At 42.0% G+C, this 24,225-nt stretch overlaps 3 protein-coding genes across 6 annotated transcripts in view; 2 read left to right on the top strand and 1 right to left on the bottom strand.

Annotated features, from left to right (window-relative positions):
- Positions 1-424: 424 nt before the first annotated feature.
- Positions 425-9,348, top strand: dcun1d5 (DCN1, defective in cullin neddylation 1, domain containing 5 (S. cerevisiae)). Of its 3 annotated transcripts, none has more exons than XM_055895873.1 (11): positions 425-534; positions 2,693-2,763; positions 2,965-3,007; positions 3,101-3,203; positions 4,991-5,082; positions 7,681-7,751; positions 7,874-7,965; positions 8,072-8,180; positions 8,343-8,447; positions 8,612-8,714; positions 8,827-9,348. In XM_055895873.1, the coding sequence occupies exons 4-11, from the start codon at positions 3,133-3,135 to the stop codon at positions 8,883-8,885; spliced, it is 702 nt and encodes a 233-aa protein (XP_055751848.1). In that variant the 5' UTR covers positions 425-534; positions 2,693-2,763; positions 2,965-3,007; positions 3,101-3,132; the 3' UTR covers positions 8,886-9,348. The 3 variants fall into 3 exon arrangements, with proteins under 3 accessions (XP_055751848.1, XP_055751850.1, XP_055751849.1); XM_055895874.1 differs by lacking the exon at positions 425-534 and adding an exon at positions 651-1,982; XM_055895875.1 differs by lacking the exon at positions 2,965-3,007.
- Positions 9,349-10,893: 1,545 nt separating this feature from the next.
- On the bottom strand, positions 10,894-14,074 carry LOC129832103 (cyclic nucleotide-gated cation channel beta-1). 2 transcript variants are annotated; one of them, XM_055895872.1, is made up of 5 exons: positions 13,886-14,074; positions 13,455-13,619; positions 13,128-13,317; positions 12,830-13,024; positions 10,894-12,491 (listed from the first exon to the last, which is right to left on the bottom strand). In XM_055895872.1, coding segments are annotated over exons 1-5 (1,716 nt in total). In that variant the 5' UTR covers positions 13,887-14,074; the 3' UTR covers positions 10,894-11,326. The 2 variants fall into 2 exon arrangements, with proteins under 2 accessions (XP_055751847.1, XP_055751846.1); XM_055895871.1 differs by having other exon boundaries at positions 13,116-13,317; positions 13,886-14,073.
- Positions 14,075-14,729: 655 nt separating this feature from the next.
- LOC129832100 (calpain-5-like) overlaps positions 14,730-24,225 on the top strand; it is a 34,508-nt gene continuing 25,012 nt past the window's right edge. The window contains exon 1 of the mRNA XM_055895869.1: positions 14,730-15,006. The gene's annotated coding sequence lies outside the window, so the exon portion shown is untranslated. The remainder of the gene's footprint in view (positions 15,007-24,225) is intronic.

Below are 24,225 nucleotides of genomic sequence, written 5' to 3'. Positions count from 1 at the left end.
CATGGCCTCTTCCATGAGGTCTGACACTTTATGGCACAGAAGATTGTGTGATATTGGCGTTTTATTTATACATAATATATTTTTTTAACTAGGCAAGTCAGTTAAGCACAAATTCTTATTTACAATGACGCCAAATTCGGACGACGCTGGGCCCTATGGGACTCCCAATCACGGCCGGATGTGATGCAGCCTGGATTCGAACCAGGTACAGCAGTGACGCCTCTTGCACTGAGATGCAGTGTCTTAGACCACCGCGCGAGTAATAATCCGCAGTTAAATTTATTTCCAATTTTTTGCCTTCGATATTTTAAATCAACCACGGTAAAATGTATATTCGAATAATTCGACCTGTAATGTAATTTATTTCCATAGCTAGTACGACTCAATCGCGCATCCCTTGAAATCAGGTGGTACGTTCCATAGCTCTCTGTTTCCCCGGAAGAAAGCAGTTTGCTTTTACCACTTGGAAAGTGATCAACCGTGAAAGTACATGATCTACTCGCATAAAAAGAAATACAACTCTTGGAATCCAAGGTTTGCAAAAATATTCACAATTATAATATCCAAAACGGTGTTGTAACCGGTGGCTGAACTGACGTTAACCTGTGACAAATATTTAGCTAGCCAACAACTGCTAAATACGTTTTTGACTTCAAGTTCTGTTGAGAAACTAATTTAGCTAACGTTAGCTAGTTAGCATTCCAGATAATCGTTTCCATTGTTTTGGTCGATTTCAACTGGATCTCTACCCCATGTAATCTAGCTAGATGTTCCGACGTATTCGACTCGTTTGGCTTTTGAACATCATGACAGAAATAACCTGCGAACTGGTTAGCTGAAGTAGCTGGATGTTAGCTACCCGCGTTATTTGGCTAGTTAGCGAACTAATTAGCTTACGTGTTTAGCTAACTCTGGCTAGCTATGTCTTAATCTTGTTGATAACTACAAAGAAGCAAAGCCCCAGTCGTGTGTATTGTTGTGATCTTTATACACATAACGTTAGTTACTTTTGTGGTTGAGATGATTAATTGCATGTATAGATTTAGCCAGATCAAGATTATATTCCTTGTTTCACTTAACGTTAGCTAGCTAGGTAACGGTAATTGATTGCCAAATAACGTTCATCCGGTAAGTTAATTTGACATTTTAAAACCTGCATCGTTGGGAATGGTTCGTAAGCAAGCATTTCGCTGTAAAGTCTACACCAGTTGTATTCGGGTCATGGGATGAGTACAATTTGATTTGGAACATCAATGCATATTGTTAGCCTTTGCTTTGGCTTCGCAATCGCAGTTAACATTGCTAGCTAACGTTAGTACTCATGCTAGACCTGTCATACGAAATCTTGTATATTTTTGTATTGGTTTTGATAACAACCGTTCTTCCGTACTTTGGCATTGTACTATAGTTAATATTTAGACAAGCTATCTAGCTAGTTACCAGGTACTGTGGGTTTATGAATATTTCTCTCCATTCTGCATTACGGTGACGCAGTTACTCGGACCAGTGTTTAACGTTAACTAGCACCTACGACAATATTTGCGAGAAACTCCTGTATGTGTCGGAATATCGTTATTTGTTGTAGTTCTATGTACGTTAACTGGTTAGCTAGCTAGTAGCGTAGCGATCATTGATGTCACCCCCTGTCAGAACAACCACAATTCGTCGGGACATGGACCCTACAAGGTGTCGAAAGCATTCCACATGGATGCTGGCCCAGGTTGACTACAAACTGTTGAAGCGTTGAGTGTGAGGGGGAAAAAACAGCAGTGGGGGCAGTTCTTAACAACAAACCTGTGAGCCTGGAACCTACTATAATACCCCATTCAAAGGCACTTAAATATTTTGTCTTGCCAATTCATCCTCTGAATGGCGCACATACACAATCCATGCTGAATTGTCTTAAGGCTTAAAAATCCTTCTTTAACCTGTCTCTTCCCCATCATCTACACGGATTGAAGTGGATTTAACAAGTGACATAAGTAAGAATTCATATCCTTCACCTGGATTCACCTGGTCGGTCATGAAGTATTCACATGCACAGCCTAGTTTCAGCAAGACCATGCCTCTCAATTGGTTGTCACATGGAACAGCTCACAAAATAACGACAACTGTAGCCGGTAGGGTATGTAGGAAAGACGTTACTAACAGTAAATGTTAACTAAGGAAACAATGGGCATGCAAACCAGGTATTGAAAAAGTTTTGTCTAGTCTTGGTTGAATCTTTGCGATGTGCAATTCAGTCATCATGCTCTGTTTGAATTAACATTTCCTAAGGCCTTCCCAATTTAATGTTGACTGCAAAGTAATCCTACCTGGCAGAATTATATCAGATTTTTATCAATTTTGTTTTCAAACTGACATCACATGTACTGTTATTGTGATTGTACAGAAACACAGAACATTGGAGTATACCCACTTCTCCAGGCAGCACTACACCACTGCAGCTACTGTCTATTGAATGGGCTAAGGTCCACATTGGATGAGATCTGTTTGTTTAGGCTAGCTAGCTCCTTCAATATACAGCCAATTGGCTAACATTAAACATGGGAGGTATCTGATCTGTGGTTTACGCCTGGTCTGGCACACAACTGCGAAAACCACTTACACAAGACAAAGATAGCTTGCCAGTATATTAGCTAATATGTCATCTCCCCTCTCCCTCACTCTCTCTCTCTGTCTGTTGCTGTAGGATAGTACACAGTGTTCGGACTGGCTGAGGAGGCAGATCTACAGACAATATCACATACGCTGGACAGATTTGTAAGTTAAGACTCATGAGTGAACTATTGGGATGGCCCAGTACTATAGCTAGTTGAGCCACTGCCAGAGTGGGGGCATTCTAAGAGTTGATTAGCTATGTGATATGACCATACCGTCTTGTCTTTATGTATGCTTTATAATGTTATTGTACTATGTAGTTCATCACATCAAGTCTCACTGTAAACTGTGTTTTTATTATAGAATCTTATAGATTTGAATGGACAAGGAGACCAGAAATACATAGGTACTTCTCCTATATACTATCTGTAAATAGTATACTGTTTATGGTATGGCTTTCGGCTGGGTGAGCTGACATTCAGTGTGTGTGTGGACCCAGCCCAGCTAGTTAACCCGTGTGGTGACTCCGCAATGCCTGTGAAGAAGAAGAGGAAGTCTTCAGGGTCAGATGACCCGGGACTCAGGAAGTGTAAAATCACCTGGTGAGGAACACTACCCACTACCCGTCACCCACCGGGTGCTCCTCACCCACCACCCCTGCCCTCCTTCTCCTCACCACCCCTCACCCACCAATCCTACCCTCCTTCTCCTCACCCACCATCCCTCACCCACCTCTCCTGCTCCTCACCACTTTTCCCATCATCCTCCACTATTGGATGTTTGGTATTTTCCCTCCACCCCCTACACACCCCATCTCATGGCCCCTCCCCCCCAGATACTGCTGTATTTAGAGCTGTAGTGGAACTCTGCCTCACCCAACCCTTCTACTGTAGACCCTTCTCACCCATTCCACCGTGTATGTTGCAGCTGCTGCTTGCTGGCTTTGCTCTGTGCAGTGAGCCTGGCTGCTTGACTAAAAGAACTCAACACTCAGCACATATTTATCCCCTTATGCAACACAGACCTCAGTCAGTCCACAGGAAAGAAGAGAGGGAGGAGTGTGTGTGACACTGAATATCCTGAGAACTCCTCTAATGAATTTGTCCGAGTCTGTTTAGTGACCATGTTCTATCCGCGTTGTAGTTTCTGACTGTGTTCTGACCCGCGTTGTAGTTTCTGACTGGGTTCTGACCCACTTTGTATTTTCCGGTGTTCTAACCCGCGTTCTAGTTTCTGACTGTGTTCTATCCCGCGTTGTAGTTTCTGACTGGGTTCTTTCCCGCATTGTAGTTTCTGACTGTGTTCCGACCCGCGTTGTAGTTTCTGACTGTGTTCCGACCCGCGTTGTAGTTTCTGACTGTGTTCCGACCCGCGTTGTAGTTTCTGACTGTGTTCTGACCCGCGTTGTAGTTTCCGGTGTTCTAACCCGCATTGTAGTTTCTGACTGTGTTCTAACCTGCGTTGTAGTTTCTGACTGTTCTATCCCGCGTTGTAGTTTCTGACTGTGTTCTAACCCGCGTTGTAGTTTCTGACTGTGTTCTAACCCGCGTTGTAGTTTCTGACTGTGTTCTAACCCGCGTTGTAGTTTCTGACTGTGTTCTATCCCGCGTTGTAGTTTCTGACTGTGTTCTATCCCGCGTTGTAGTTTCTGACTGTGTTCTATCCCGCGTTGTAGTTTCTGACTGTTCTATCCCGCGTTGTAGTTTCTGACTGTTCTATCCCGCGTTGTAGTTTCTGACTGTGTTCTAACCCGCGTTGTAGTTTCTGACTGTGTTCTAACCCGCGTTGTAGTTTCTGACTGTGTTCTATCCCGCGTTGTAGTTTCTGACTGTGTTCTATCCCGCGTTGTAGTTTCTGACTGTGTTCTATCCCGCGTTGTAGTTTCTGACTGTGTTCTATCCCGCGTTGTAGTTTCTGACTGTGTTCTATCCCGCGTTGTAGTTTCTGACTGTGTTCTATCCTGTATGTTGTAGTTTCTGACTGTGTTCTATCCTGTATGTTGTAGTTTCTGACTGTGTTCTATCCTGTATGTTGTAGTTTCTGACTGTGTTCTATCCTATATGTTGTAGTTTCTGACTGTGTTCTATCCTGTATGTTGTAGTTTCTGACTGTGTTCTATCCTGTATGTTGTAGTTTCTGACTGTGTTCTATCCTATATGTTGTAGTTTCTGACTGTGTTCTATCCTATATGTTGTAGTTTCTGACTGTGTTCTATCCTATATGTTGTAGTTTCTGACTGTGTTCTATCCTATATGTTGTAGTTTCTGGCTGTGTTCTATCCTATATGTTGTAGTTTCTGACTGTGTTCTATCCTATATGTTGTAGTTTCTGACTGTGTTCTATCCTGTATGTTGTAGTTTCTGACTGTGTTCTATCCTGTATGTTGTAGTTTCTGCAGACCCCAGGCTCCAGGCCGGTTGATCAGCCCAGAGGACCAGTTCTCCAATAAGAAATGTCTGGCCTGGTTCTACGAGTACACAGGTACAGTGTCACCAGAAAGTATTCATACCCCTTGACTTATTTCTCACCCATCTACACACAATACCCCATAATGACAAAGTGAACACATGTTTTTAGAAATATTAGCAAATTTACTGAAAATAAAATACAGAAATATCTCATTTACAAAAGTATTCACACCCCTGAGTCAGTACATGTACACCTTTGGTAGTGATTACAGCTCTGGGCAATGTTCCCTCAATAATTTTTTTGGCACTGAGCAAATTTCTGGTCTGCTGAGCACAAACTTGAACATTGTGAAAATTCTGTGCAACTTGTGGCGCTTGTTTACTGTGAACACTGAGGCTGTACCCGCTTTAAGGTTATAACAGTGGCCTAGTAGGCTACTGTGGTTATTTGATCATAATGTAGGTCTACAAGAGTGGCCTACCATAAAAAACAATGAAGAAAATGTATCCCAAATTGTATTCAGCCTACAGTAGCAGCCAATGTGTGGTGTTCAATGTAGGCCTTACATTCCATGAGACTTTTGAAAAAAACATTTAGGGATTGACACTAACCTGTTTATCCGCTTGTCCTTCAGACAAGGAGGTGGCTGAACATGTGGTGTTTGATGCAAAAAATCACTTTACAAAATAAAATGCATTGTTATTCCCTTACCAATATTACAGAGAATTGAGACAAATGATGCTACCCTCTGCCTATTGGTTACTTAGCTTATTCAAGCCTCTCAAATTGCCCCTTAAAGACAGAAAAAAGCTATTTACTTGACTGGCATTTCAAAGATGGATAGAAATGCACCTGTTTTGTGCACTTGTAGGATGAAACCACTCCCCCATTACTGACTAGAAATGAGCTATAACTGAGCTAATAACTTACTTACTAGCAAAGAATATGAACAAATGTACACCTGGCTACATGCAGCTCTTGCTTTGACCTCAAAACAAGCACATCTACTTGTGACCACTCATGCTCTAAACACAGTCCAGTTCAAAGTGAATGACACAGATCCATATATGGCAATGGTCTATTTGCATATAGGACAACTGAAGCTTTGATTGGTTATGGCGCACCGGTCTGTGTAGAGTCATGACTGTCAATGCAATAGAATCTGTAGTTTGTTTCAGTATGTTGCATTGAAAGGGGATAGTATTGTGTTGATTTGATGACAATTTGCACAGTAGAGGAAAATTGGCTATAAGTCTTTCTGATAAGTCTCAAAGAGCTTTGCATACCTGGATTGTACAGTATTTGCACATTGTTATTTTTGAAATTCTTCAAACTCTGTCAAGTTTGTTGTTGATCATGCCTAGACAGCATTTTCAATTCTTGCCTTAGATTAAGCCAATTTAAGTCAAAACTGTAACTAGGCCACTCGACATTCAATGTCATCTTGGTAAGCAACTCCGGTGTATATTTTGTCTTGTGTTTTAGGTTATTGTCCTGCTGAAAGGTGAATTTGTCTCTGTGTTTGTTGGAAAACAGACTGAACCAGATTTTCCTGTAGGATTTTGCCTGTGCTTAGCTCTATTCCGTTTTTTTTATCCTAAAAAAAACTCCCTAATCCTTGCCGATGACAAGCATACTCATAACATGATGCAGCCACCACCATGCTTGAAAATATTAAGAGTGGTACATGCACATCATGCTTTGTATTTAGGACATACATTTTATTTCTTTGCCAAATTCTTTTCAATTTTATTTTAGTACCTTATTGCAAACAGGGCATGTTTTGGAATATTTTTTATTCTGTTCAGACTTCCTTCTTTTTACTCTGCCATTTAGGTTAGTATTGTGGAGTAACTACAATGTTGTTGATCCATTTCTCCTATCACAGGCATTAAACTCTGTAACAGTTTTAAAGTCACCATGGTGAAATCCCTGAGCGGCTTCCTTCCTCTCCGGCAACTGAGTTGGGAAGGATGCCTGTAGCTTTGAGTGACTGGGTGTATTGATACACCATCCAAAGTGTAATTAATAACTTCACCATTCTCAAAGGGATATTCAATGTCTGCGTTTGTTCATTTTTACCCATCTACCAATAGGTGTCCTTCTTTGTGAGGCATTGAAAAACGTCCTTGGTCTTTGTGGTTGAATCTGTTTAAAATTCACTGCTCTACTGAGAGACCTTACAGATAATTGTATGCGTGAGGTACAGAGATGAGGTAGTCATTCAAAAATCATGTTAAACACTATTGCCTTAAGCACATTTTTACTCCTGAACTTTAGTCTTGTCATAACAAAGGGATTGAATACTGATTGACTCAAGATATTTCAGATTTTAATCTTTCATTAATTTCTAAACATTTCAAAAAATGTAATTCCACTTTGACATTATGTGATATTGTGTGTAAGCCGATGACACAATCTGTTTCATCAATTTTAAATCCAGGCTGTATCACAACAAAATGTGGAAAAAGTCAAGGGGTGTGAATACTTTCTGAAGGCACTATGTCATATCATGATGGTCATAGATTGCGCTATTAACTTTGATACACACTCTGATTAGAACTCTTTAAGTCGCAAGGAAAGCTCATGTTGATTATTGGTCACTAAGTATTGAGTCATTTATACCATTCTGTGTGTGTTTTGTGCATGCTTCCCGTGTGTGTGTGCCAGGTCCAGATGAGGTGTTGGGTCCAGAGGGGATGGAGAAGTTCTGTGAAGACATTGGAGTGGAACCAGAAAACGTTAGTCTTCCTCTCCTCTTTTCTCTTCACCCACCCATCATCCATTGTTGATAATTATATGCATATTCTCTCTCTCTCCCCCCTCTCTTTCTCCCCTCTCTCTGTCCCTCTCTCTTTTTCAGATAATCATGTTAGTTTTAGCTTGGAAACTAGAAGCACCAAATATGGGATTTTTCACTAAGGAGGAGTGGCTTAAGGGAATGACTTTACTACAGTGAGTAACCTTGATTTACCACATCACATGTCTGTTTCTGACGCTTCTGATTCTATAGGTGTGACTGAGAAACCATGTTTGTTTGTGACACTACACCCCCCTATAGGTGTGACTGCATAGAGAGGTTACAGGGGAAACTGGACTACTTGCGCAATCAGCTCAACGACACAATCCTCTTTAAAAACATCTACAGATACGCCTTCGACTTTGCCAGAGTGAGTCCTCTATCACTGGTTCATAGTCAGGAAATGGTTTGACTTCCTGAGGAGAGGGTCTGGATGGCAGATGTACTTACATTATCTCTCCCTCTTTAACAGCTCTCTTAACCCTCCATCTGCCTCCTCTCCTTCCACTCTTCTTCCCCTTCTCTCCCCCAGGAGAAGGACCAGAGGAGTCTGGACATGGACACAGCTAAGTCCATGCTAGCGTTGCTACTGGGGAGAACATGGCCACTGTTCCCTGTCTTCAACCAGTTTCTGGAGGTAACACACACCCTATGTTGAACACAGCTGTGTGGTTCCTGCACTGACTTGCTCCTAATATCGATCTCCTTCTCTTCTCTCTCTGTCCTCCCCCCTCCCCGCTTTTCTACACTCTCTTCCTCCATTTTCTCTCCTCCCCCTCGCTTCTCTCTCCTCCCCTGCAGCAGTCCAAGTACAAGGTGATGAATAAGGACCAGTGGTATAACGTCTTAGAGTTTAGTCGTACAGTCAGTACAGACCTCAGTAACTATGACGAGGATGGAGCCTGTGAGTACACACACTAAAACACACACACACTAACAAACAGAAACACACAAAAACACACTAAAAAACATACATACACAGTCCCTCACACTAACACTACTCTCTCTCTCTGCAGGGCCGGTGTTATTGGATGAGTTTGTGGAGTGGCAGAAAGCTCGGCTGGCAGCACTATAGGGGAGGACACTCCCCAAACCGCAGAAGAGGAGAAAGAGGGAGCAGGAAAGCAAAAGGGCGAAAGAAAACACACATGAGGATGTTCTGCCTCCATTTGAAATATACAGAAACGGCACACACACCTTCCATGGACTGTGCACACATACACGCATACAGTGTCACGGAGCGCACACACACTTCCAGTGATGGCCTCTGTGCTTCGTGGGACAAACAGTGAAGTCCTCTCTTTCTCTCTGAAGAGACTTTTTCAGTGTTAATTTAAACAAGTTAAACAAGAAGAAAATAACTAAAGATGAACTATTTTTCATATGTATTGCATCTGTGGCCACAGTTCTCTAGCCAGTGTTGTTAAGATCGACTGGGGAATTTTTCTGTTTCATTTAACATTTTTTCCATTAATTTGAGTCTTACCTTGTTTATAGTATGTCTTCAGAACAAGAATAAAGAATGGAATTGTACCAAACCTGCTTCTAACCTCATCGCTACAACCAAATATACTGGGCTGTGATTGGTACGACCAAATTAATTTACCAGAGACTTTTGTCTTATGGTCTGGTGGATCAACAACGCAGCCGTTTTTATGTCAATATCAATTCAAGGTAACAATTAAGTACCTTACTGTGATTGTTTTCAATTAAAATGCTAAAAAAGAAACAAATAACTTAGCAAATAGCAATTTTTCAAGCAAGAATTTTGCAAGGACTGTCTGGGAGTGGTCTGAGTGGAGAGGGGAAAACGAAATGTTATTGGCAGAGAGATTTGGAACTCTTTCTTATTGGTCTATTAACAAATTTACTGCCTGGTGATGTCACCAGACAGGCCAAAACACCATCCCACCAAGACAGGCTGAAATTTCAGGCGGTCTTTGCAAACAGCTCTTACACTTATTAAAGGGCATCATAATAATTTTCACAATTTCAGTGTTATTCCAACCTCAGTATGGAAATATACACTGAGTGTAAAAAGCATTAGGAACACCTTTCTAATATTGAGCTGCACCCTGTTTTGCCCTCAGAACAACATCAATTCGTCGGGGCCTGGACTATAAGGTGTCGAAAGCGTTCCACAGGGATGCTGGCCCATGTTGACTCCAATGATTCCCACAGTTGCCAAGTTGGCTGGATGTCCTTTGGGTGGTGGACTATTGATGCACACGGAAACTGTTGAGTGAAAAACCCTGCGCCGTTACAATTCTGAACACTCAAGCCGGTGCGCCTGGCAACTACTACCATCTTTTGTCTTTCCCATTCACTCTCTGAATGGCACACATACACAATCCATGTCTCAAGGCTTATTAATCCTTCTTTAACCTGTCTCCTCCCCTTCATCTGCACTGAAGTGGATTTAACAAGTGACATCAATAAGGGATCATAGCTTTCACCTGGTCAGTCTATGACATTAACCCAATAGAAAGAACATGAACAAGTCCCAAACCATTAGCCATCAGCTTTATATTTAATTAATCGTCTCCCTCCAAACACCTTCTCCTGTATTGTGTACCTCTAATTTGTGTACCCCTGTCTTGCAGTCTTGTGATTCGGTCAAATAATTATATATTTTTTTGTTCACTCCAACACAGGCCAGACTATAGTTGTTGTTATTCCAGGCGTATTAGTGCTATGTGCAATCATAACCTGGGGACAAGGTTAGAACCAAATACACAAGGACTAACTTTAAATTAACAATCAATCAAATGTATTTATAAAGCGCTTTTTACATCAGTAGATGTCACAAAGTGCTATACAAAAACCCAGCCTAAAACCCCAAACAGCAAGCAATGCAGATGTAGGATCACGGTGGCTAGGAAAAACTCCCTGGAAAGGCAGGAACCTAGGAAGAAACCTAGAGAGGAACCAGGCTCTGAGGGGTGGCCAGTCCTCTTCTGGCTGTGCCGGGTTGAGATTATAACAGTACATGGCCAAGATGTTCATTGATGAACAGCAGGGTAAAATAATAATAATAATCACAGTGGTTGTAGAGGGTGCAACAGGTCAGCAACACAATCATCCAAAGTTAATATTTACTTTTAATGTTTTATTTCCAATTGCTTTTACAAAACAATAATGGAAACTGCTGGATGTGATGACAAGTCAAAATCTTAAGTGTGTCTGGGAATTTGTGTGTGAGAATTTGTGATTGAGAAAATGTTTCACAATGGAGTGAAATGGCGAGGCACTAACTGTTAAAGTTGTCCAGTAGGAAACACACATTTTTGTTTTCTGTTTCAAACCATTTTGGTACAATGTCTCTGTATGCCTGACTGAACATGACCCTCGTCTTTCTGCTCGGGCTGCATCTATCAAGATTAGGAGGGCTGATCTTGAACCAGTTTCGCCTTTTATATCATAATGATTAAGATTATATGGACAGGTTAGGACCGGATCATTTATCAGCAGTTCTACTCTGAGACACTTTATGAATACAGGCTTAGATCTTGTATGTCATATCTCCAGTTGAAAGACTGGTCTCTCCTGGCCCTGGGATGGGCTGGCTGGACTGGCTGTGTCCCTCTCCTCAGGGTCTGAGTCCTGGGGGTCTGAGTCTCGGCCCGAGGGGTTCTGTGGGTCCAGGGGGCTGGCGGTGGCAGCAGCCATGATGGTGTTGAGCCTGGTGAGGGACAGCGAGCGCTGCTTGGCCCGGGGAGCGAGGGAAGTACGTTCCATGGGGGCGGGGTTTGGCAGGTGACTATAGCGATGCCCCTCCTCATCGTACTGGTACAGACGAATCACACGGCTCCGTCTAGCGGGCCGGGGAGGAGAACACCTCTCTTCTCCCGCTGCTCCCTCCCCCTGCCTCTCCACTCCCCCCTCTCTCACCCCAACAGACCCTTCTTCTGAGTCACTGCTACTATCACCTCTAAATCCTCCCTCTTCAACCTCTCCCTCACTCTCTCTCCTCTCCTTACACTCTGTCCTCCCCTCCTTTCCCTCTCTCCCTTCCTCACTCTCTCTTCTTCCTTCCTCCCTGTCACTTTCATTCCTCCCCTCCTTTCCCTCTTTCCCTTCCTCACTCTCTCTTCTTCCTTCCTCCCTGTCACTTTCATTCCTCCCCTCCTTTCCCTCTTTCCCTTCCTCACTCTCTCTTCTTCCTTCCTCCCTGTCACTTTCATTCCTCCCCTCCTTTCCCTCTCTCCCTTCCTCACTCTCTCTTCTTCCTTCCTCCCTGTCACTTTCATTCCTCCCCTCCTTTCCCTCTCTCCCTTCCTCACTCTCTCTTCTTCCTTCCTCCCTGTCACTTTCATTCCTCCCCTCCTTTCCCTCTCTCCCTTCCTCACTGTCACTCCTTTCTTCCTCCCCCACTCTCCTGCTCTTTTTTCCATCTGTGCTGTCTCCCACCTCCCTCCCCTCTTCTCCTCCCCTCTCCCTCCCTTCCTCTCCTCTCCCCTGGTGGCAGCCCTCCATGTAAGCAGTCTCTTCATGATGTTTGCCCCTGAAGCTTCTCTGAGGTTTGGCTGGTGGAGATGGGCTTACATTCTCCATGGTAACGCTTGTCGTCGAGGCAGAGTAATCCTCATTCTCTTGTTCCACATCCTTCCGGAATGCCACGCTGACTGTTTCACCATGGTTACGACGTTCCTGTCCTAGCGAACGCACCCAATTCACCCACCTTAGAGAGGAGTTGTGGTAAAATGTATCTGTATTTAATAATGATGCTGTTTAAATGGGAAGTTCAGTGTTTTACAGCTAGACTACTGTCACTCTGAAAGCAGTCTATGGGCCAAGAGATACTAATCCATGGTTCGGTTTTCTTTAAACAAGCACTACAAGTTTCAACTAACCATGATTTAGTTTCTCCTGGCCCATATTCTACTTTCAGGGTGAGGACCCATCTAACATGAAGTTGTAAAATACTGAACTTCATCTTTATCGAATGTAAAATAAAGGTGAATAGATGTTGACGAACAGTTGATTAAATGTTTAATATAGGTAGATAAAGCAATGCACCTGTCCAGTAGTGTCCTGCTCAAAGCTCCAGAGCTGAACCCCACCAGGAACGTCACCACTACTGATGCCGCCACCGCCGCCGCAAACACACCGTCAGAAACTACGGCAACATCCCTCTCCTCTCCATGACCACCCAGCATACTCCTGACCACCCGCCTGTGTTCGACCGCATGGTCCTGTGGACTGCTGGCAGTCCTGAGATAGGTAAAGAGTGAATTAATTTATGAGTCCCAAATTACCCTATTATATAGTGCACTACTGTATTAACACAACATGACTGCCTTACAACAGTACTGACAGCAGGTAGGGTGTGAGTGTAGTTTGTCCTCCAGCCAGTAGGAGGCAGTAGTACAGCCCGCTGTGGTGAGGAGAAGCAATGTGGATCCGCAGGCTACCATCTCGTTGCATAGCAACCACATCCTTCTGGCTGGCATGAAGACTGCTGTTCTGGACCCGACCGAAAGGGGTGTGCCAGTACTGGACCACTCCTACACACACACACACACACACACACACACACACACACACACACACACACACACACACACACACCAGTATAACAGGGGTACGTGACATTCCATAAATGTAAATGTAGTCTTTTGTGTGTGTGTGTGTTTTATCTCACCTGCATGTGTTGCGTTCATGCAGGTCAGTGTGAGGTTCCTCCCTTTGTGAACTCTGACCCTAGAGGTGTGGCTTAGGGTTAGACTGACCGCGCCCATACAGAGGGCTGAGCCAATCAGTAGAGCCGCTGGCAGCAGAGACCCCAGAATTCTTCCCATTCCCACCACTACACACACACACACAATACGGACAATGTTTCTCAGAATGCCACAAATACCTCATCATATGTGGACCCATGTCGAGTAACATGTTTTTATATTCAACAAATAATAAAGCAATCAATCAATAAATCAATTAACCAATCAAACAAGTATTTGATATACTTTCTCTTGGCATAGCCCTTCATTGAAACACATAGGGTGAATAAGTAATGGTCTTCTGGGAAAAATAATATTACAATACAATAATCCTCATCACAATATTATGACTTACTGTGTAGTTTGTTCTTACTATATCTCCTTATACAACAAACCGTCTTAAATTAAATTAACAAGTTAGATGTTTCATGTCCATCTCCCCCGTTGTCGGATGTGAATGTTGTCTTTCTTCAGTTCAGTATAGTGTAAAGTGCAGTTTCTCACATGACTTTTCATACGTCCGGTGACTCCGGTACCTTGGGGTTAAACATTAATGACACAGCGTCACCTCGGTCACTGGCTCTACTCCACAGTACATTACGCTGCTGTTGTTTCACCTAATGGCCACCGGAGGGCGCTGCAGTACTGTAAATACCACAGACGTGAAAAACATGTTGTTTCCAAACAAAGTGTAACTTGATACTGATTAGATGAAAGTTTTACATTGTTTCCAGAATGGCAAGTTGACCGATCTGCTGCATAGTGGCTGTTGTATGCTGGCTGCAACTTGATTTGTTCAAACAGACAGTTAGTGTAAAAAGATCAGAATTGGGCTGCTTGTGTGAACGCAGCTTAAACGCATGCTACTGTGCAGACATACATCTTCGAAAACATTGTACACCAACATTATATATTTCTTTGTGCGTTTTGAAACGAGTTAGACCTAATTCTGAAATATATATATATTGGTTTGCGAAGTTGTTTTAGGAGTGGATATTCTTTATGAAGAGTGAGGTGAGGCGTTTTGCCCACAATCGAACGGAAATGGGTGTCCAAGTAAGATAAACGTCACACATTTTTTTAAATGACTAGGCAAAAATAGACTAGATTTATTCTCAAATGTTTTATATGAAAAACAGTTGGCTCCAGTTAATATTTAAGAGCTTTGATTCAACTTGATCATGTCACTGGAGCAGTAGGTCTAGTCGACACTAAAATAAAACACCACATGTTTCGGCTCAACATAGTCAGGGAACCAGAGTAGCTTGAGCTCAGCTCCAGCTGTTAAGACACCCTCCCCTGTGTGTGAGAGAGCGAGAGAGAGAACGAGAGCGCGAAAGAGACAGCAAGTGAGTCCCGAGGAGCTCGTGCATCAGAAGAGCAGCCTCCGGGAGGGAACAAGGGATCACTCCGACTGAAGCCCCAGTAGGACTGGAGAGAAACGAATACGTCATCGAGGGAGTCAACTCTTCCAAGGTAAACTAGCCTAATTAAAGCAGACAGTCGGTTTGACGATGGATGAACATACTTCAACTTTTCTAGAGCATAGCCTACAGCAAATATGGATACTTTTGAATGTGTGTAAACGTATCTGAACTTTTCTAGAGCATACGATTTTACCAACCGCCAGCCAAGTAAAATGATATTCCATGATGTAGGCCTACTTCACATCAACGGAGTTGAGCGCGGACTGGAGCTCGGACGTAACAATTATTTTTTAAATCAAAAACAGGACTATTAATAAAAACTTAATTTTATGTGGTGTCAGAACTCCAGTCCGCCCACACAAGTCGTTGTGCAACTCCGTTATTGTGAAGTACAGTACATCATGGAGTTTAGTTTTACTTGGCCACCAACTGCTGTGTTCAGCAAGTATAAAACACGTTTTTTCGCGTTATTTCAGTTAAATTGCCTACTATCTCCGTGTGTGTGTGTGTGGCTGGGGAGCAGAATACAAAAAATGATTGCAGTCAGAGTGCGTTGTAACTGCATCCAAAATAAGTTGTTTTTACCTCAGTAATTTTGAAGTATAACTGCAGTTGTTCTGCAATTACTGCTTCCAAAATACCATAGTGGACTGCAGGTTCAAAACCGCAATCTTTTTTTGTAAGAGTTTCCTCCCAGCAGCTGCAGCATCTGTAAAATGTGTTTACAATTTCAGTAGTGTTTAGACTTACTGAGCAGAGCTACTACCTTTGGCCCAGGCTGTGGAGGTCTGTTATGAATGCTGACATTCTTTCTCTTTCCATCCCCCACCTCATTTCTCCTCAGAAGTTCTAAAGCCTGATGAGTCATGTAGGACTTAACTGTTCAATGGAACTGAACTGTGAACAAAGCGACGGTTGTAGTATAGTTGCGGTTGTAGTATAGTTTGTCTCTGCCAGTTCAGTCTGCCATGTCTGTTACGGTGTTATGTCTGAAAAACACAAGTCAAGCTTCCGCTAACATTGGGTTGTTGTTGTGGTTAGAGTAGCTAACAGATTGTAATGGGCTAATGTGATGCTCCATTTGCCTCTACAGGATAGGTACTGTTTGGCGTAGCATAGAGCATTTTAGCCTAATCTTAACTTGGTGATACTATCTTCGTTCTCGGTTCAGCTAAACATGTATCTTCTAAAATGTTTATGTCCAGTTGCAGGTGGTTCGTTTTTAATTTTAGAAAATGCTCCATTATTAAATGCATACATTTTTTGCTCCATGATGTAATCTAACTATGTGTATCCTGCCATCTTGTCTATTTCAAATCTCTCATTGATTGAGACAGTTGGATCATGATTAGGCTACTGTTGGTCTTTCTAGTGGTAAAGATAGATACAAAGAGTGATACATGATGAGTTTGGGATATAACGAATGGTAGTATGTAGAAAGAGACGGACAGTGAGACAGAATGAAAACAAACAGGCGGCGCAAACGGGAAAAATAATGTATGTAAAAGGACGGAGAGAAAGAGAATGAGCGCGATAGAGATGGATTTGGAGGGGACAGAGAGTAGTAGTAGTGATTTTGACAGGTGGAGTTTCCTGTCAGGCCAGACAGTACCCAATAGTCCCCTTCCCAGACGGAACATGGCCAGCCTAGCTGTGGGTTCTATCTAGAGCTCCATCTAGACCTCCAGTAGACTAAGTCCAACCAATAGCGGTGTTTGACTGAAATGCATACAGTATTCCTGTAGTAGTATACACTGAACAAAATATAAACGCAACATGCAACAATTTCAAAGATTTTACTGAGTTACAGTTCATATAAGGAAATCAGTTAATTGAAATACATTCATTAGGCCCTAATCTATGGATTTCACATGACAGGGCAGGGGTGCACCCACTGGGGAGCCAGGCCCAGCCAATCAGAATGAGTTTTTCCCCGCAAAAGACAGACAGAAATACTCCTCAGCATCCCCACCCCTCCTCAGACGATCCCGTAGATGATGAAGCCGGGTGTGGAAGTCCTGATCTGGCATGGTTACACGTGGTCTGCAGTTGTGATGCCAGTTGGACGTACTGCCTCTGTATACACTATATACATCAATGATGTCGCTCTTGCTGCTGGTGTTTCTCTGATCCACCTATACACAGACGACACCATTCTGTATATTTCTGGCCCTTCTTTGGACACTGTGTTAACTAACCTCCAGACGAGCTTCAATGCCATACAACTCTCCTTCCGTGGCCTCCAACTGCTCTTAAATGCAAGTAAAACTAAATGAATGCTCTTCAACCGATCGCTGCCCGCACCTGCCCACCCATCCAGCATCACTGCTCTGGACGGTTCTGACTTAGCTATTTGTAGTTGTCCACATATTCTAGGTGTCTGGTTAGACTGTAAACTCTCCTTCCAGACTCGCATTTAAGCATATTCAATCCAACATTAAATCTAGAATCTGCTTCCTATTTCGCAACAACGCATCCTTCATTCATGCTGCCAAACATACCCTCGTAAAACTGACTATCCTATCAATCCTTGACTTCGGCGATGTCATTTACAAAATAGCCTCCAACACTACTCAGCAAATTGGATGCAGTCTATCACAGTGCCATCCATTTTGTCACCAAAACCCCATGCGACCTGTATGCTTTCGTTGGCTGGCCCTTGCTTCATATTCGTCGCCAAACCCACTGGCTCCAGGTCATCTATAAGTCTTTGCTAGGCACTGGTCACCATAGCAGCACCCACCCGTAGCACGCGCTCCAGCAGGTATATTTCACTGGTCACGCCCAAAGCCAATTCCTCCTTTGGCCACCTTTCCTTCCAGTTCTCTGCTGCCAATGACTGGAACGAACTGCAAAAATCACTGAAGCTGGAGACTCATATCTCCCTCACTAACTTTAAGCACCAGCTGTCAGAGCAGCTCACAGATTACTGCACCTGTACATAGCCCATCTGTAAAATGCCCATCCAACTACCTCATCCCCATACTGTTATTTATTTATTTTTCTCCTTTGCACCCCAGTATCTCTACTTGCAAGTTCATCTTCTGTACCTCTATCACTCCAGTGTGTAATTGCTATATTGTAATTATTTTGCCACTATGGCCTATTTATTGCCTTACCTCCCTTATCTTACCTCATTTGCACACACTGTATATATACTTTTTTCCTATTGGATTATTGACTGTATGTTTGTTTATTCCATGTGTAACTCTGTGTTGTTTGTGTCGCACTGCTTTACTTTATCTTGGCCAGGTCGCAGTTGTAAATGAGAACTTGTTCTCAACTAGCCTACCTGGTTAAATAAAGGTGAAATAAAAAAAAACGTTTTAAAAAAGCCACATTTTCTAAAACAATGTTGGAGGCAGCTTATGGTAGAGAAGTTAACATTCAATTATCTGGCAACAGCTCTGGACATTCCTGCAGTCAGCATGCCAATTGTACTCTCCCTCAACTTGAGACGTCTGTGGCATTGTGTTGTGTGACACAACTGCACATTTTAGAGTTGCCTTTTATTGTCCCCTGCACAAGGTGCACCTGTGTAATGATCATGCTGTTTAATCAGCTTCTTGATATGCTACAGCTGTCAGGTGGATGGATTATCTTGGTAAAGGAGACATGCTCACTAACAGGGATGTAAACAAATTTGTGACCCACATTTGAGAGAAAAAAAGCTTTGTGCATGTGGAACATGGGACTAACACTTTACATGTTCTGTTTATTTTTGTTCAGTGTAGTTAGTACTGCTAGCTGTTGTGAACTGACCACTCCCTTCATCCCTCTCCTTTCCCCTCCTCTCTTCTCCAGGAGAGGTCCATGGTAAACCCTGTGTGTGTGTACTAGTGTGCGTAGTGTGTTTGTCTGCATTGTGTAGTGTGTGTTCTGTCTCTAACAGGGTTGTTAAACACTAACATGATTACAGACTGCCTGACTTTGTCCAATAAGCATCTCCATGACTACCAGAGAGTCCTGTTGACTGTCAGACCAGTGAACAGTAGCAGTGTCTGTGTGTTTAGCAGACACTCTATGCTAAGCACACTGCTAAAAGGTCTGGGAACCTCTGATCTAACATTAGAGTTGGATCGGGTTACTCCCAGTGATCCATGGGTAGACTAGGACTGTCTCTTGTCTGGATGTGTCACATGACTGGAGAATTATGTTGTTATGGTGTGACTCATATGGTGTGTGTTGAAATAAGAGGATATCCTTTAACAACAGTGCTTATTTTTCTGTACTTTCGATGGGAGGAGTCAGTGTACAGTGTAGATAATGAGACTCTGTCTCACACACACACACGCACACACAAACACCCTTCTCTTGTTTGCCCTCTTCTTGGCATAAATCTCATAGACTCCCCACCACAAAAATGTAGCCTTAAGGCTAAGGTATTTTTGTTCAGTGTAGTTAGTACTTCTAGCTGTTGCGAACTGGGGTGAGGGGCTACACCCCCCCCCCCCCCCCCCCTGCTGAGGGGAGAATGGCTCATAATAATTGCCGGAGCAAAACCATCAAAAACATGTGTTTGATTTATTTGATACTATTCTGCTCCAGCCATTACCATGAGCCCGTCCACCAACCTCCTGTGCTACCGATACCAGGGTTTCTTCTCGATCGAAAAAGGACTGTCCTGTTATTTATCTAATTACCTAACTGTTTAATTGTTACCCAATTAAATAAATAATGTAACAATTAACTCATTAGGATCTGGAGCACCATGAGAGCGGTTCTTTAACTTCTTATGGGGGGCAGTATTTCGACGTCTCGATGAGAAGCATGCCTAAAGTAAATATATAATTGGTAGTTTTGGCTAGAAAACACTCTAAAGTTTCCAAAACTGTTCAAATAATGTCTGTGAGTATAACAGAACTGATATGGCAACCTGAGGAAAATCCATCCAGGAAGTGTGATTTTTTTTTGATGTGGGTAATTCAATTGAATGCCTGTAGAGTATCTAATGGGTTAGGACCCAGATTGCAGTTCCTTTGGCTTCCACTAGATGTCAACAGTCTTTAGACATTGTTTCAGGCTTGTTTTCTGAAAAATGAAGAAGAATGAGACCCTTTCTCTCAGTGGACTGTAGAATCATGCAGTGCTGGTTTGCGTGCGTGACCGAGTGCGCGCCCTTCGTTGTTTTTCCTTTCTATTGAATACACTATTGTCCGGTTGAAATATTATTGAGTATTTAGACAATTGACAACCTGAGGATTAATTATAAACATCGTTTGACATGTTTCGGCAAACTTTACCGGTACTATTAGGATGTATTTTTCTGCACGTTTTGACCGCCTTTGAGCCAGTGGATTACTGAACAAAACGCGCCAACAAAACTGAGTTTTTGGGATATAAAGAGGGACTTTATCGAACAAAACTACAATTTTTGCTACCAAATAGCAATTTTATTGCTATTTCTGACTTTTGTAATTCCTTTACTTGGTGTCCTCAGATAATCGCATGGTATGTTTTCGCCGTAAAGCCTTTTTGAAACCTGATAAAGCGTCTGGATTAACAAGAAGTTAATCTTTAAACCGATGTATAACACTTGTATTTTTTATGAATGTTTATTATGACTATTTAGAATTTGGTGCTCCGCAATTTCACCTGATGTTGTTGAGGTGGGTCGCTAGCGGAACGCCTGCGCCAGAATTACCATCTCCCGAATTAAACTCAAGTTCTTTATCTATCACATCTATAAACAGTCAACTTATTAATCATAACCTCGTATCATCATCATTCGTAACCTCCTTGCATCTGCAAAAACCTGAGCCTTACTTATGATTCAGTACTACACAAATTGGTTTAATATTTTTTTTGCTAGCTAACACAAGATAAACATACACACTTAATACGTTAAAATCAGGTTCCTAGTGGAATGACCCATCATGGCTGCTTGTTACAAAAGAGATGGAGGGACAGAGACATAATACTTTGGTACATTAACTTCTTCTTAACCTGTTGAGGATGGGGGCGCTGTTGAGACTATTTATGCTAATTGGGTAATTTTTGAAACGGCTTCCCACAAAATCCTTGATCGTACAATATGCATATTATTATTATTATTGGATAGAAAACAGTCTATAGTTTCTATAGGAGTTGAAATTTTGTCTCTAAGTGGAACAGAGCCCATTCTACAGCAATTTCCCTGACATGGAGTCAGATTTCAGAAATGTTGGCCACTGTTCTGAAGTCAGTTAAAAGGGCACTGTTATTGCTATGACTATACAGACACTGCTTACGTCTTCCCCTGGATGCCTTTACGTGATGACGATTTCAATGGGGTCGATTGCGCGTTCACAGGCACTACAAATGAAAAAACCCTGAGGCTAGTCAATCTTTTGGAGCTGCGTCATGCGCCTAGAGGACACCGGCCCGCACCTGTTCCAAGCGTTAGTGGAGGGAGTAATATTACTCGGGTCATGTTTCTACTCGTTATGGGAGTTAAAAACATCATAAGGTAGTTAATTTAAAGCGTTTTATAGCAATTTATATCCGTTTAGTGCGATTTTGGGACATTTATTTCTTTAATGCTGTGAATAGCTGGGCACGCTTTCAGTTCATCCCGAACGCAGTTGGCATTTCCACATGGCAAGAGGACAGCTTTCCACCAAAAGACGATTACTCCCAAGAAAGGATCCTTTGCCCAAGAAACTGATGGAAGAACAGCTCAAAGTAGGAAATTTTTATTATGATAAATCGTGTTTCTGTCGAAACATTTTAGTGGCTTAGGACGCCATGTTTTTTGACGTAGCTTCGCTTGGCGCAAACTGTATTGAAAAGTAAGGATAAATTAAAAAATGTAATTCCGCAATTGTATTAAGAATTAAATTGTCTATCAATCCCTGTCCACCCTATATTTTTTAGTCACGTTTATGAGTATTTATGTATAAGAGTAGATCACTGTCTAAGTGGCGCAAGGACATTTTCTGACCAGCTGAGCTACATTTCACATTGTCTAACCATGATTTTGGTGGCTAAATATAAACATTTTCGATCAAACTCTATATGGATTGTGTAATATGATGTTACAGGAGTGTCATCTGAAGAATTCTGAGAAGGTTAGTGAAAAAATTAATATATTTTTGGCGATGTTGACGTTATCGCTCACTTTGGCTAGAATCAATGCTGGGCTGCTATGTGCTATGTGCTATGCTAATATAACGATTTATTGTGTTTTCGCTGTAAGACACTTAGAAAATCTGAAATATTGTCTGTATTTACAGGATCTGTGTCTTTCGATTCGTGTATGCTGTGTATTTTTACGAAATGTTTGATGATTAGTAAGTAGGTAAACACGTTGCTCTAAGTAGTTTTTCTATTCCATTTGTGACGGTGGGTGCAATTGTAACCTATGCCATCTACCTGAAATATGTACTTTTTTCTAACAAAACCTATCCCATACCATAAATATGTTATCAGACTGTCATCTGATGAGTTTTTTTGTTGGTTAGGGGCTATAAATATCTTAGTTTAGCCGAATTGGTGATGGCTACTGGTGTTGGTGGACAAATAAAAGATGGTGGATTATGCTAATGTGTTTTTAGGTAATAGATGTACATCTTTACATATTGTGTCTTCCCTGTAAAACATTTTAAAAATCGGACATGTTGACTGGATTCACAAGATCTGTGTCTTTCATTAGCTGTATTGGACTTTAATGTGTGAAAGTGAAATATTGTAAAAAAATATTTTTTTTGAATTTCGCGGCACTGGTTTTTCAGTGGGGGGGGGGGGGGGGGGGGTGCCGCTAGCGGCACGCTGATCCTAGACAGGTTAATAGGGGGCGCTCTTTTCACTTTGGGAAAAAATCGTGCCCACTTTAAACGGCCTCGTACTCTATTCTAGATCATACGATATGTATATTATTATTACTATTGGGTAGAAAACACTCAAGTTTCTAAAACTGTTTGAATTATATCTGTGAGTAAAACAGAACTCATTTGGCAGCAAACTTCCAGATAGGAAGTGAAAAATCTGAAAACGAGGAATTGAATTGCCTTATTTATGGATATGCATGCACTGCATACGCCTTCCACTAGATGTCAACAGGCAGTGGAAGGTGGAATGGGGTGTCTAGCTTGATCTGAGGTCGAACAAGAGCTTTTGGAATGACGTGTCCAGAATTTCCTTTCTCTACCTAGGCGCGGGAAGCACCTCCATATTGTCTTATGATAAGCTTTCGGTATACGCGGCTAATATCTCTGGCTATGATTTTATTTGATACATGTGATAATAACATCGTAAAGCAGGTTTTTTCAACCGAGTTCTATCAGTTTATTCAATGTTTATTTGGACTTATGGAATTTTCCGTTCTATGCGTCAAGAGAAGATGGGCATGTTCGCGCCACATGGCTAGCTAAGGTTGCTAATTTGACAGGAGAAAAGGACATTCTAAAACCAAACAACGATTTATTCTTGACCAAGGACTCCTTGTACAAGATTCTGATGGAAGCTCAGCAAAAGTAGGAACAATTTATGATGTTATTTCTGTGGAAAATGTTGAGTCCTATTATCCGCCGTTTTGGCGGGCGCTGTCTCGCTATAACGTAAGCTGTTTGTTATGGTAAAGTTATTTTAAAAAATCTAACACGGTGGTTGCATTAAGAACTAGTGTATCTTTCATTTACTGTCCAACATGTATTTTTTAGTAAAGTTTATGATGAGTTCTTTGGTCAGATTAGGTGAGTGTCCAAAATATAGCTCCGGACATTCTGGTGAATCGATGCTACATATTCACAATGTATAACCACGGTTTGCAGCTCTAAATATGCACATTTTCGAACAAAACATAAGTGTATTGTATAACCTGATGTTATAAGACTGTCATCTGATGAAGTTGGTCAAGGTTAGTGATTATATTTATATCTTTTGCTGGTTTTTGCGATCGCTACCTTTTGCTGCTAATAAATGCATTTGTGTGTTTGGCTATTGTGGTAAGCTAATATAATGCTATATTGTGTTTTCACTGTAAAACACTTTTAAAAAATCTGAAATATTGGCTGGATTCACACGATGTTTATCTTTCATTTGCTGTACACCATGTATTTTTCAAAAATGTTTTATGATGAGTATTTACTGACTGAAGGTACACTACTGACGATGCGCTCCCCAAATTTCACCAGTCTCACTGTTCATGATCTCTTGGAAGTGCTTGCACAAAGGATAGTAACATCTCATCCTGTGTTCTTGGAATCTGAATATCTGGACTAGTCCAGTGACTGCTGAGAAAGATCAGCTGACAACAGGGGAAAGTCCTTGTGGCGGCACGGAGAGACGG

This window comes from Salvelinus fontinalis, chromosome 33 (genome assembly GCF_029448725.1).
Source record: "Salvelinus fontinalis isolate EN_2023a chromosome 33, ASM2944872v1, whole genome shotgun sequence".
Lineage (NCBI taxonomy): Eukaryota > Metazoa > Chordata > Actinopteri > Salmoniformes > Salmonidae > Salvelinus > Salvelinus fontinalis.
The sequence above is the reverse complement of the archived record's forward strand: the minus strand, read 5'-3'. Positions and strand labels throughout refer to the sequence as shown.